The 13,783-nt window shown below is 40.9% G+C and overlaps 1 protein-coding gene across 1 annotated transcript; it reads right to left on the bottom strand.

Moving 5' to 3' along the window:
• Positions 1-6,764: 6,764 nt before the first annotated feature.
• On the bottom strand, positions 6,765-9,993 carry LOC115164103 (interleukin-1 beta). The gene is made up of 6 exons (XM_029716234.1): positions 9,749-9,993; positions 9,415-9,463; positions 9,045-9,246; positions 8,252-8,431; positions 7,882-8,018; positions 6,765-7,460 (listed from the first exon to the last, which is right to left on the bottom strand). Exons 2-6 carry the CDS (start codon positions 9,445-9,447, stop codon positions 7,230-7,232), a joined length of 783 nt encoding a protein of 260 aa, XP_029572094.1. The 5' UTR covers positions 9,448-9,463; positions 9,749-9,993; the 3' UTR covers positions 6,765-7,229.
• Between the last annotated feature and the right edge of the window lie 3,790 nt (positions 9,994-13,783).

The raw sequence follows: 13,783 nt of genomic DNA, 5'->3' as shown, positions 1-13,783 counted from the left end.
AGCGTCCATGACACTGAAGTAGTGTGCTCCCGCTAGCTTGTGTGTGATGCCATCTAGCGTCGGTAAAGGGTAATGGGGCCGTTTGATAGCCTTGTTCAAGTCTCTTGGGTCGAGGCATACTCGGAGCTTGCCTGTGCGTGGTTTCTCCACCACCACTAACGCGTTTACCCAGTCGGTCGGTTCTGTAACCTTGGTGACTATGTCAGATTGTTCCATGCTCTCCAACTCTTTCTTCAGACGGGCACGGAGAGCAAGGGGAATCTTTCTCGGGGGGTAGACCACAGGGGTTGCGTCTGGGTCAAGGTGAATGGTACATTCTCCTGGGAATAATCCTATTCCTGTAAAGACATCAGCAAACTCCTCCAGTACATTTCCTGTCTCTACTGGTGCTGTTACTGATAAAACTAGCTTGATGAGGTCCATGTCTAAACATGCTTTAAGACCTAGCACTGCAGGTGCTCTAGTGTCAACAACGTAAAAGTCCAACATCATGTCACTTTCCTTGTATTTGCATTTGAAAGTGCATGTGCCTTTTACTGGGAGCTGTTCACCACCATAACCAGTCAGTCTGCGCATGGTGGGCTGTAGCTCGCACTCAGATGTCAAGCTGCGGTACTTATTCAGAGGAATAATGTTTACTTGTGCACCAGTGTCTAGTTTGAACTTTAGCTTTGTGCCTTGTGTTCCTATCTCAATGTCAGCAAAGGCTTGCTCTGTCTCTGATATGTGACTTTTTTGTGTCACTGAATCAATAAACAGTTCATCATCATTTGACTCTTTGATTGACATTTCATCTTCACTCACTGTGTGTACTGTTTTTCCACGGTAAGCTCTGCACACTTTTGCCAAGTGATTCCATTTACCACATTTAGTACACTGTTTGCCTTTAGCTGGGCAATTTCCTTGTTCGCCATGCACTTTGTATCCACAATATCCACATGTTTTGGGGCGTTTTGAGTCTGTGTCGCTCTGTTTTGGAGTTATGTCTCTCTCCGTTCTGAAACGCGCTCTCTGGGCACCGGAGGTGTGCTTTGATGTCTGCCTGACTGCGTGCACTGCTTGTTCACGTGATGCGCTCGTGCTGCGGCGCGAAATGGTTTTCATCTGAGCCTGTGCTAGCTTGTGAGATCTGGCTATGTCGATAGCTTTGTCCAGCGTTAGCTCAGACCCAACATTCAAAAGTTTCTCTCTCACTCGCGGTGAGTGTATTCCAAATACAATACGGTCCCTGACCATCTCATCCTTGTTTGCATAATCACAGTCTTTCACAAGCAGACGCAGCTCAGTCACAAACGGTTCAAAAGACTCGCTAGCTCCCTGTACTTTCTCATGGAATTTGTACCTAGCGAAAATTGTATTAGTCTTCGGCACAACATATGCTTCAAAACGATCGTAGTATGTTTTCAGTACCTTTGATTCAGCCTCGGTAAGTGTCCATGTGTTGTAAATATCTCTCCCTTTTTCACCGATCCAGAGGAGCAGGTAGCTACATTTTTCCTCTTCTCCTCTTTCCTTCAGAGGACCCGTGAACATTAGCTCCACATGCTGTTTGTACTTACGCCATGCATCGGGTAAGTTTGTAGACTCCCAGTCCATTCGAGGTGAAGGAACTCCAGAAAAATCCATCTTTTAAGACCATCCCACTTCTGACACCATGTCTTGTTTTGTACGCTTTGTTCAAATAATAAAACGCAGAACTACAGGATATTTCTTAACATAACTCTTTATTAACTAGCTACAACTGCATGTTCGCCTATCTCCAACCACGATCAACTAACGATGCCCTAACCGTCTGGGTGGTCTTAACCAATCACTGCACAGTAGGATACGGCGGTAAAATGCATCCAATTATAATTCAGTATGTATTCACATATGAATATTACAAATGTTTAGCCAAGCAAGGGAAGTTTGCAACGTAAACCCCTCAACCCTAGTTTTTAGTCGGCTTTGCGAGTGTAGTGTACAATTATGTTCACCCCGGGGCCTGAAACTCCCCATAATTAAGTTTGCTACGATTGTACATCCGCGAAAACTTAAAAACAACATCAATGGGTAATGGAACATACAAGTGTAAGTAAAAACGAATGCAAATTAGTTCGAAATTGTGCTACTAATGTACATGACGGCACAAACACGTCCCATAAAAAGTAAATATGTTTTTTCCTTCAGCAGTTCCAGCTAGGTAGGCTCACGTTAGTTAGCTAATTAATTTGCTAGCTATCATACAGTAGGAGCATTGTTAATAATGATATTTAATATAAGTAGACATGCACTCTTAATTGACTAGCACACACAAGCAACCGGTGTCTGAAAACACTATCATCGTTGGATGAACGACTGGCGAATTTAAAAATAATTTATTCCGCCCTTGCTCTGCAAGTGTATACTAGTCAGACGTCATCAGAAGTGTCAACTTAATTTGAGGGGTTAGGGTGTGTCTTTTAACCACATCCAGAGCCATGTATTTAGAGCAGTGGCGACCTGTCATTTTGAGCCCCACATTTTAGCAAAAAAATCAAAAAAGTAGAACAACTTTTTTTGTACTTTTTTAATCATTGAGTTAATAAAATCGCAAACAAACATGGTCTCTTTTTTGCTTTCTTGAGTAAGGCAGCTCCAAAATGCAGGTGTTTCAGCTTACTCAGTGCTTTCTGTGGTGGTGGGGCAGCCAGTGGAAAATACAGAGCTTAGGGGTTGGTAATGTTCTCTAGTTGCACAGTGATTGGCTCAGTGTTCTAGCACTCATGGGGACACTACATCACTGCCAAATCTAAGGGTAGAGCTCGAAAATTCAAGCCCCATGGGTGCTGGCATAGAGTTACATTAGAAGTGCCCATCCAAGAAGGCTCTGTCATTGGCCACAGATAACGTGATTTTATGTCTACAGTAACTTTGATTGGACTGATCATGTCAACATTATACTTTCAAAATCTTAGCTAGCAGTCATCATGAAATAAGTCAACAATCTACTGGCAAATCCATTTTAATCCTTGTCATATGAAGATAAAAAATTAAGAGAAATAATAGATCAAATGTATTGGTGCTAATCATCCATTGGACATAAACATTACACAACAAGTTGGAAATTGCAAATTCAACAATGAGTGGTTTTGAAGGAATCAGTGGCTAACTGCAAGCATTGCAAAGCAATCACTAGCCTGCTATTCAGTGGAGTGGGTGTGGAGTTTCAAGTCTGGGTCTCTTTTCCAAGCTTAAAATGATAAACATTCAACATTGGCCATGCTGTCAATCCAGCATGATTTCTGCCGCGCTCAAAACAACTTATCTCGGAACTGGGAAATCTGACTTCAGTGAGTTCAAGACAACTGGGAACTCAGGAAAAAATTAGCTCCAACTGGGAAAATACGTTTTGAACGGTCATCCAACTCGGAATTGTAAGTCGGGAACTTGGGCCTCTTTTTAGAGCTACGACCTGAAGATCACTGACATCATCATGATTCGACCTTGTTTTTATCAGAGTTCCCACTTGTCTTGAAAGCACCATAAATCCAGAGAATGCCAGACTTTGATGACAAAGTTTGATGGCAAAATTTGCCCACAAAGGACCGCCGCGCCACCTTCCTGTTCAAGTGAGCACAGCACAACAAGGTGAGTCCAAAAATGTTTGGTATGCTGCTGAATAAATGGTGTAATATGCAAGGGAGATATGTATACTGTAGCTAAGAAAGTAATACTAAGTGTCTGTTGTGTAATAAGCTGTTAGTAGCCAATGTGCCTCATCCTAATAATTTGGTCTGTTTTCCCCTCTTAATTTCGCCCAGTGTTCTGACTTGGTGATGCACATGTAGCCTATAACCTGTTTTAGAGAAATGTAATCATCGAATATTGTACGAGCTTTCATTGTCTGCTTATATGCCCATTTTATTTATCCTACCATTCTGACTTGGTGTACAGGGAGAATACTGTAAGAATGGCCCATGTTCTAAATTCTGTCACTTTACATTTCAAAAGTGCTGAACAAATGCTTAAATTGACTACGTCCGTCCTAGCTCTATATATATTTTTTAAAAGCAGTAAATGAGGCTGAATGAACTGTTTTGCTGCCAGACAAGGCTTCGCTGATAGCCAGGTGTAGCAATAGTAAGGTGTTGGGACTCTGCTGTTGGGACAGCTTTAGGCTCTAACAGTTTGTGTGCACCGTTTGTCACTGTTATAGTGCAATTAATGTGTTGTGTAGTGGCTTTGCTGGCATGTATCCCCAAAAATGTTTTTTGTTTGCTCCACCAAGATTTTGTCATCGCACCAGAGGCGGCAGAGACCATCCTGGAGACCTTTATTGGACTCAGGTGTGTCTTATTATTTCATGATTGTCTCCCTGTTAAAAGAGGTGTGATTTCTGTGGTCATCTGCAGAAGCTTGAATTGTTTACCGTGTGCGATTGGTTCCTGAGTGAGTAGTCGACACTTAGTGGTTGTTGTTTTTTCAGGTGTACTGTGATCCTGCGTCTACCGTATCACAGTAAAGTATTATGTTTATCCATAACCACTGCTTCCTCGTCTGGTCTCTTCTCTGCACCTGGGTCCAACCTTACCACATCACAGATTTACATGCTAAAATCACCACTGATTTAGAGAGTTAGAGGCCAATGCAGTTTCTACATTATGATGCATTTACATGACACTTCAACATTCTATGGCAGCCATGGTAGCTCCCCATTAACATTACATGGAGAATGTTTCAAAAAAATACTATACAACTAAATGTATAGAATGAGCATTATGATGCATTTACACAGAGGAAGAGGCGGTGCGAGATGTTTTACTCTCGCCAAAATATGTCCAAAACAAGCCCAATGATTTCTATGGGCTTATTTTGGACCTAAGCTTGGGCGTATTGTAGAGTCCACTTGTCACACAGTTATAGTCAACAATGCTTTGGATATCATGAAAACAGCCTAACCAGATCTGCTAGGGTGAGTAAAATGGTCAAAGAGGTGTTTTCTCATTTGTGTCTGGAAGTAGCTAGCCAATGTTAGCTAGTTAACTTGGTTGCTTGACTGCCGTTGTGAGGTCAGAACGCTCTACTCCTCCAGAGCATCCAGTGTGTGTTCAAAACGCTCTGAATTTTTCGATCGGACAACCTGACAACTCTCAGAATAAACAAACACCCAGAGCGCACTCTGGCACTCCAGAGTGAATTTACAAACACACCCCTTGTCTTTTGCCTTCCTGCCTTTGGGACAATGACTTCCATTGTTAGGGTGGAGACATGAGCATCTTCTCATTATATACAGATTTCTGATTTACATGACGCTATAACATTCTATGTTAGCCATGTTAACTCCCCACAAACATTTCATGGGGAATATTTAGACAATGATATCTAACTGAATGTCTAGAATTAGAACAATATTAGATATTCCTAAAGTTGGCCAAATGCAGTGTTCAAAACAACTGGGAACTCGGAAATCTCAGACTTCAGTGCATTCAAGACAACTGGGAATTTGGGAAAACAACTTGCTCTGGTAGTGAAAAATCGTTTTGAACGGTCATCCAACTCAGAATTGTCACGGTTGTCGTCTTCGGTGAATGAGGACCAAAATGCAGCAGGTACGTGTATGCTCATATTTAGGTTTATTCACTTACAAAAACCACTGAATACAAAATAACAAAACCACTAGAACAAACGAACAACTAACAGTCTGGCAAAGCCTAGGGCTGAACACAGAACAATCACCCACAAAACACAAACACAAACACACCCTCATTTATGAGACTCTCAATCAAAGGCAGATAGAAAACACCTGCCTTCAACTGAGAGTCCCAACACCAATTCACCAGACATAGAAACAGACATACTAGACTCCACATAGAACTACCTAGACATAAACCAAAACCCGGACATACTAAATCAAACACCCTTTACACAAACACACCACCCCGAACCACATAAAACAAATACCCTCTGTCACGCCCTGACCAAACTACAAAACAATTAACCTTATATACTGGCCAGGACGTGACAAGAATTCCAACTCGGGAACTCGTGCCTCTTTCTAGAACTCTGACTTTCCGTCCTGAAGATCACTGATGTCATGATTTGACCTTGTATTTTTCAGAGTTCCCAGATGTCTAGAAATCACCATAACTCTAAATATATGGCTCTGACCACATCATATGTTATGGTGCTTTCAAGACAACTGGGGAATCTGGAGAAAAAAACAAGGTCAAATCATGATATCAGTGATCTTCAGGTCGGAAAGTTAAAGCTGTAGAAAGATGGTGCTTTAGAGACAGACAAAAAAAACTGAGTTAAAATCATGACGTCCGTGCTCTTCAGGTCGGAATGTTGGCGCTCTAGAAAGATGACAGTTTCCAACTTGGAATTCTGAGTTTTTCCCAGTTGGAGCTCATTTTTTTCCAGAGTTCCCAATTGTCTGGAATTCACTGAAGTCAGAAGTCGTAGATTTCCCAGTTGTAACTTGTTTTGATTGGATATTATAGCAATCTGTCAGTCGATGATGTAGCACTCAACCATTCATTGGTTATTGTGTCACATCGCCTTTGCTGTGGAACGCAGCCATATGTATGATTCTATATCTATGGTATGGCCAGAGCCATATATAACATTTTCTTAGTATATGGCTTTGGGTACTCCAACTAAAGTTATGAATTTCTAGAAAATTCATTATCAGTACTATGATTTATGTACATTTGTCATCTTTTTTTAGTGGTGTGTTGTGGTTCTGGTATTTGGTCTCCCAATGACCATTGTTATTTCAGTACCATGAGAGTGAATATATATTTCTATTTGAATATTTGTTTATTAAAAGAGCACATAATAATTTAAAATGTTTGCATGTATCAATGAATATGTGCAACATCAACAGAGCCAAATAAATACATTGATAAATATGTATAAATTACAGAATTAGATATATATATATATATATATATATAAATAATAAATAGTAGAACAATAATGACAAAGTTTTCGTTATAAGGATATTTTGATTATATCAGGGGCGCTTACCACAATATTGACTACGTCAATACACTCCAATGGTAACATGCTGTACTCAGTACATACTCTAAACCTCATGAAGTTCTTGTGTCTTACAAGTAATACACTTAAATATGTTGATGTGTGTGCACCCACAGTGGCAACCCAGTCTTGATCACAGAGGCCCCATAGAATCACATAAATTGTAGAGGATCTCTATTGGAGGCCTTGGCCTGACTGGTGTTGTCACAGTGTTTGTGGCCATCTTAGTTGTGGCGCTGGATGGTGAAGGTGGTGAGGCGGTTGGGGGCTGCCTTCTGACACATGTCCACCTGTTTGGTGTTGTCCTGCTGCATGTCCGTGCTGATGAACCAGTTCCTGAACCCGGCAGACTCCAGGGTACTGATGTCAACCCCGGTGTTCCGTCTGTAGAAAAGGAAACGCACCATGTCGCTCTGCTGGCTGATGGACTTCAGCTGCTCCTTGTTTGCAACCTCCTGAGGAGAGAGAGAGGATCAGGGGTTAAACTCAACATTAAAGGTCAAAGGTCACTAGGAGTGAATATAAAGGTTTCTCTGGCTATTGGTTTGAGGATGTGGCTGTTGGAACAAAAGCCTGTCCACACTGTGGCTCCCCAGTACCAGGGTTGGCCACCCCTGGCCTAGCTATCAAGTCTTATTTAACTACACTGCAACTGTCTCCTACATTCCACATGTAGTAGTATGGGGTGCCATTTGTAAGACTGAAGAATCTATTTTTGCAGGCACTTTTCCCCAAAATGTAGTTCTGTTTATTCAGAAGTAGTAGTATTTATCCAGTTATAGTATTATTCAGTAGTAGTATTATGCATTATTATTATTCAGTTCAGTAGTAGTTTTCATTCAGTAGTAGTATTCATTTAGTAGTCGTGGTATTTACCTCTAGGTGCAGGGTGGGCCTGCCTCCCGATTTGGAGCAGGACAGGTAGAGGTTGGATCCCTTTATGCCTAGGGCTACAGGTCTGGCTTTAGTCTCAATGGGGACGGGCGTGACGTATGTAGACAGGTTCAAATGCACTGGGACAGAGGAGAGAAGAGAGTCAGCATCATTCATCAGAACTCAACTGTGAATTAAAATCATCTTATTTAATTAGTTCATATATTTTGCATGTGATAAGGCCACACAGAGGGCCAAAAATGATTACAGACAGCTGTGATAATCTGTAGTACCCAAATGGGCCACTAGATGTCTTGTGATATATTACATAAAATCCTTGAAATTTGGGACTGAGCCTCAGTTGTTAACATACCTTTGTGGTAGCCGCTGCCTCCCTGGAGCATCATGGCGTGCAGCTCCATAGCCTCACTCATCAGGACCCAGCACTTGTTCTCAGAGTCAGTAACGCTACACTCATACTGTGATGTACTGCTGAACCCTGCTTCCCTCCTGCTCGCTGGGGGCGCCGACTCCAACTCCAACACTATATGTTCTGATGAGAAGAGAGAAAAGGATGTAGGAGATGAGTGAATGGTTGTATGAATACACTTGATTGAGCTCCCGAGTTGTGCAGCGGTCTAGGGCACTGCATCTCAGTGCTAGAGGCGTCACTGCAGACACCCTGGTTCGATTCCAGGCTGTATCTCAACCAGCGTGTTTGGGAGTCCCATAGGGCGGCGCCCAGCGCCGTCCGGGTTTGGCCGGTGTAGGCCGTCATTGTAAATAAGAATTTGTTCTTAACTGACTTGCCTAGTTAAATAAAGGTTAAATGTAAAAAATTATAATAATTTAATTCCATCCCATCCCTACTGGTCTATGGGCTCTGTTAAGATATCCACACTACAGTAGCATACCACTTTTAATGAAGCAATGTGTTGGGCATGCATTTTAAATGGTATTCTATAGTGTGAACTTTGGAACATAGGCCAGTGGTGATAGCTAATGGTATTGTAGTGGTACACAGTGGTACACATTAGGGGTAGCCTGGTCCCAGATCTGTCTTGCCAACTCCTATGGTCATTGTCATACTAAACAGATCTGGGATCAGGCTAGCCCCTTAGGGTGCTCCTCCAATCCAGTCCATTGTCTTTGACCTTGCTCCCTACCTTCCACAGCACTCTCCAGCAAGAAGTTGAGCAGGTCCTTGTCCTTGAACTCGGTTCCCATGGTAACCCCCTCGCCACCCTTAAACCTCTCCATGGCGATGATGAGGTTGGCAATGTGACGCATGGTGATGGGGTGATGGGATACCTCCAGATCCAGACCCTGAGGCAGCTTGGAGCTCCATGCTGTACTTTCAGAGGTGTTCTGCACAGGACACACACATGGGGAGGAGGAAATATTACATTATATGTTGTATCAGTGTAGAATTGTGTTTTTTGGGGGGGGTTTAACATTTGCTGTATAATTACATTTTCATGTTTTATGTCCAAATGTTGTGGGTATGTCTTGTCCTTGTAGGAGCTGGGGACTCACCTTTATTAAACTGTAGTTTGACTCAAATTCCATGTCTGTATAGTTAGATCTGGAAAATAAAAGGATCAGTTTGTAAAGCTCTGTCCTGTCCATAATAGATTGGCATCATGCTTAGTCAGTTGCTTAAAGATGCTGAAGAGTTGAAAGCTCATTCAGATCTTTTGGAAACAGTAAATACATATACAGTCTAAATAAACCTTTTAAATATGTGTTATTACTAAAACTATATAGCAATAAATAATGCTACCACAATTAGCAGTATAGTACATGGACATCAATACAGTAGAAGTATTATTGCAAACATGAGTAAAGACAGGATATAAAGTTAATTTACCTTGAGTTGTTTTGTAGTTTGTAGTAGGTAACAGTGTCTTGTATTCAGTCCTTAGTCCTTGTGAATCCTAAGTTGTTTTCTGACTACATGTGGTGAGCTGCATGTCTTATATACACCCTGGGCACACACTAGGAATTTCCCTTTACACACAGGAGGAAGTGGGATGGTTTTACCAGACCAGCAAGTACGTTGTATTGTTTAAAGGGACAATCCGTAGTTCAAACAATAAACAAAGCGTTTTCCCGCCCCTGTTTCAGTAAAAAGCTGAGGGATGGGGCTGGAGAAATGTAACCACTCTCAAATTCAGAGACAGAGCTATGAATGCAATAACTGACCATCCACGATATAAAAAAAATAGCGTTTTAACCATGTTTTGAAGCTATATAGTGTTATATGTTCTGTTTACAAACATTGTAGTAAAGCAAGCTATATTTTGGGTTCTGATGGGGTACTATAGATATCCTGAAATATGCTCATGAGGCATTTATAAATTCAAGAATCAATGGGTATGCCTAAATGTCATTCATTTATTCCAAAAATGAATGTAACATCTGCAGATTGCCTCTTTATTGATGTTGGTGATGAAATACTGGACTCGCAACAGCTTGACGTACAGTATTGCACTCATATGTTAAATTCTGGCTTGTGTACATGCTCGTTACTGACGTGCCACTTATTGTATTGATTTATCTTCTGGTTGATGTCATATGCCTGTTCGTCTGATACTGATGTGTTGAGGCTGCTGTCTTGCTCCAGGTCTCTCAAAGAAATACGTTTTTTAACTCAACGGGACTAACCTGGTTAAATAAAAATGTTTTAAAAACAGGACACTAATGCATTTGTCTTTTTTTCCTGTTGATAGAGTAAGTGCATTGTAATCGTGCCAATATACTTTATTAAAGACATTTGTGTGTTTTCATGACTTTTTATTAGAAATTATATTTCAAATCTCAATATAACTAAATGAATAGAAGATAAAACATTGTTCATGTCAACACTAAGATGAGTCAGATTAAGCAACTTTACACCTGACTTTATAATAAAACGTATTATAATACTACCTTACATTAATTTTACTTGTAAATTACTTTTCATACATTACGGTTAAAGTGCAAAGAATTGTCTATAGTTGAAATGACTGTGGTATCATATGTGGTTGTTTTTCCCTACTCAATTTAGTTACATGCCCTGACTGACTGGAAATACATGTATCTCTGGATAAAAGCCTCTGCTAAATGACAAAAAATGTAATGTATATGTAAATACGAATACAATATTTACTGTATGTTTAAATCCATACTTGTCTTCCTAAAGGCCTAGGAAACTAAACTTCAAGCATTTCTAAAGTTGTCTGAGGTCATAAAAATAAATGGAGAGTAGGCTTAATCCTGTTGTTCCCTCAGGTGAAATACTATAAGTTTTTGTTCTATTCTATAATTTCCTAATCTTGTCATTTCTGATTATGTCAAGCCTGCTTAAATTTAAGGAATTTTCAGATGTTAGTAAATTCCTTAATCTCGGCTCATCATATTGTGAAGTAACAAGGGACTTCCTCTATTATTTCCCCATTTCCTGAAGTAATGTAGTTGTCACGAGAGGTTAGAACATAGACCACAATCTGCCAGGTCAACAGACAGACAGACTCTTGGACTGTGTCCAGCTACCTACTACCATATTAGCTTATCTTTGCCAGTCATTGTTAGAACCCATTGGGTGAATCTCCCAAATTCACTAAAATATCAGGATTTTTTGTATAATATCTGAACTCCCTATGGAAACATGCTCAATCTGGTCAATATGTTCAATAAAATGCCACAAAACGAGTATTCTTGTAATGTATTGTGTTTGGCTCACTAACGTTTCACCTGTATAGAAAAGTTGTGTAACAGTATATCAATTCTTATCACCCCTGTAGGCTGTATGAAACCTATGGGATTGAAATGTTGACTAAATCACAGAAACCTACCAAGGTATGACTATCTGGCGTGTGTCTGAAATTGCTCCCTATTCCCTATATAGTGGACTACTTTTGACCAGATAAGTAAAATATGGACCCTGGTCTAAGGTAGTGTACTATATAGAGAATTGGGTGACTTTCCAGACACAGACTGTGTCTTTGTGGTTATGGATCTCACAAAACCGGTTTACCAACGGATTTCCCAGTGATTCAACATGTTTAGAAAGCTGTCAAGGATTTCTCAAGATGATATTTGACACCCCCCACTTCCGCTCTTAAAATCTTTGAATTTCATTTCCAGATTCACACTCATGGTATAGGTTTAGGCCTATGCCATTTCTGACCACAAAAACTAAGATATCACCATTTATTGTCACACAATGCCACCTCATTCATGTTTGAAATAAAATAGAATAAGTCTTTTTTATTTGACTGGCTTATATACAGTTGAAGTCGGATGTTTACATACACCTTAGCCAAATATATTTAAACTCCGTTTTTCACAATTCCTGACATTTAATCTTTGTAAAAATTCTCTGTTTTAGGCCAGTTAGGATCACCACTTTATTTTAAGAATGTGAAATGTCAGAATAATAGTAGAGAGAATGATTTATTTCAGCTTTTATTTCTTTCATCACATTCCCAGTGGGTCAGAGGTTTACATACACTCAATTAGTATTTGGTAGCATTGCCTTTAAACTGTTTAACTTGGGTCAAACATTTTGGGTAGCCTTCCACAAGCTTCCCACAATAAGTTGGGTCAATTTTGGCCCATTCCTCCTGACAGAGCTGGTGTAACTGAGTCAGGTTTGTCGGCCTCCTTGCTCGCACACGCTTTTTCAGTTCTGCCCACACATTTGCTATAGGATTGAGGTCAGGGCTTTGTGATGGCCACTTCAATACCTTGACTTTGTTGTCCTTAAGCCATTTTGCCACAACTGTGGAAGTATGCTTGGGGTCATTGTCCATTTGGAAGACCCATTTGCGACCAAGCTTTAACTTCCTGACTGAAGTTTTGAGATGTTGCTTCAATATATCCACATAATTTCCCTTCCTCATGATGCCATCTATTTTGTGAAGTGCGCCAGTCCTTCCTGCAGCAAAGCACCCCCACAACATGATGCTGCCACACCCGTGCATCACGGTTGGGATGGTGTTCTTTGGCTTGCAAGCCTCCCCCTTTTTCCTCCAAACATAACGATGGTCATTATGGCCGAACAGTTCTATTTTTATTTCATCAGACCAGAGGACATTTCTCCAAAAAGTACGATCTTTGTCCCCATGTGCAGTTGCAAACCGTAGTCTGGCATTTTTATGGCTGTTTTGGAGCAGTAGCTTCTTCCTTGCTGAGCGGCCTTTCAGGTTATGTCGATATAGGACTCGTTTTACTGTGGATATAGATACTTTTGTACCTGTTTCCTCCAGCATCTTCACAAGGTCCTTTGCTGTTGTTCTGAGATTGATTTGCACTTATCGCACCAAAGTACGTTCATCTCTAGGAGACAGAACGCGTCTCCTTCCTGAGCGGTATGATGGCTGCATGGTCCCATGGTGTTTATACTTGCGTACTATTGTTTGTACAGATGAACGTGGTACCTTCAGGCATTTGGAAATTGCTCCCAAGGATGAACCAGACTTGTGGATGTCTACAATTTTTTTCTGAGGTCTTGGCTGATTTCTTTTGATTTTCCCATGATGTCAAGCAAAGAGGCACTGGGTTTGGTCGGCCTTTGAAATACATCCACAGGTACACCTCCAGTTGACTCAAATGATGTCAGTTAGCCTTTCAGAAGCTTCTAAAGCCATGACATCATTTTCTGGTATCAGACAGACATTGCCATCGTAATCCAAGGGTGTTCTCTTGGGGTTCCACACCATCCTGGGTAAACAACAGCTCACTGCTCTCCGACCAGCACTCTCATCCACAGAAGGGAGGCTTTGTAGACAGTTGTCTACATAGAAACAGCATTCTACACAGAAGCGCACATCTTTTTCTTGGTCGCTGTGGTCGAACACATACTTCTGAAAGGCAAACATGGCGCGGCAGGAGCTACATGTTGTCCCAAAGTGAAGAACCT

This window comes from Salmo trutta, chromosome 27 (assembly GCF_901001165.1).
Source record: "Salmo trutta chromosome 27, fSalTru1.1, whole genome shotgun sequence".
In the NCBI taxonomy this organism is placed as follows: domain Eukaryota; kingdom Metazoa; phylum Chordata; class Actinopteri; order Salmoniformes; family Salmonidae; genus Salmo; species Salmo trutta.
Note: the sequence above shows the minus strand (reverse complement) of the source record. Positions and strands in the feature narration are given on the sequence as shown.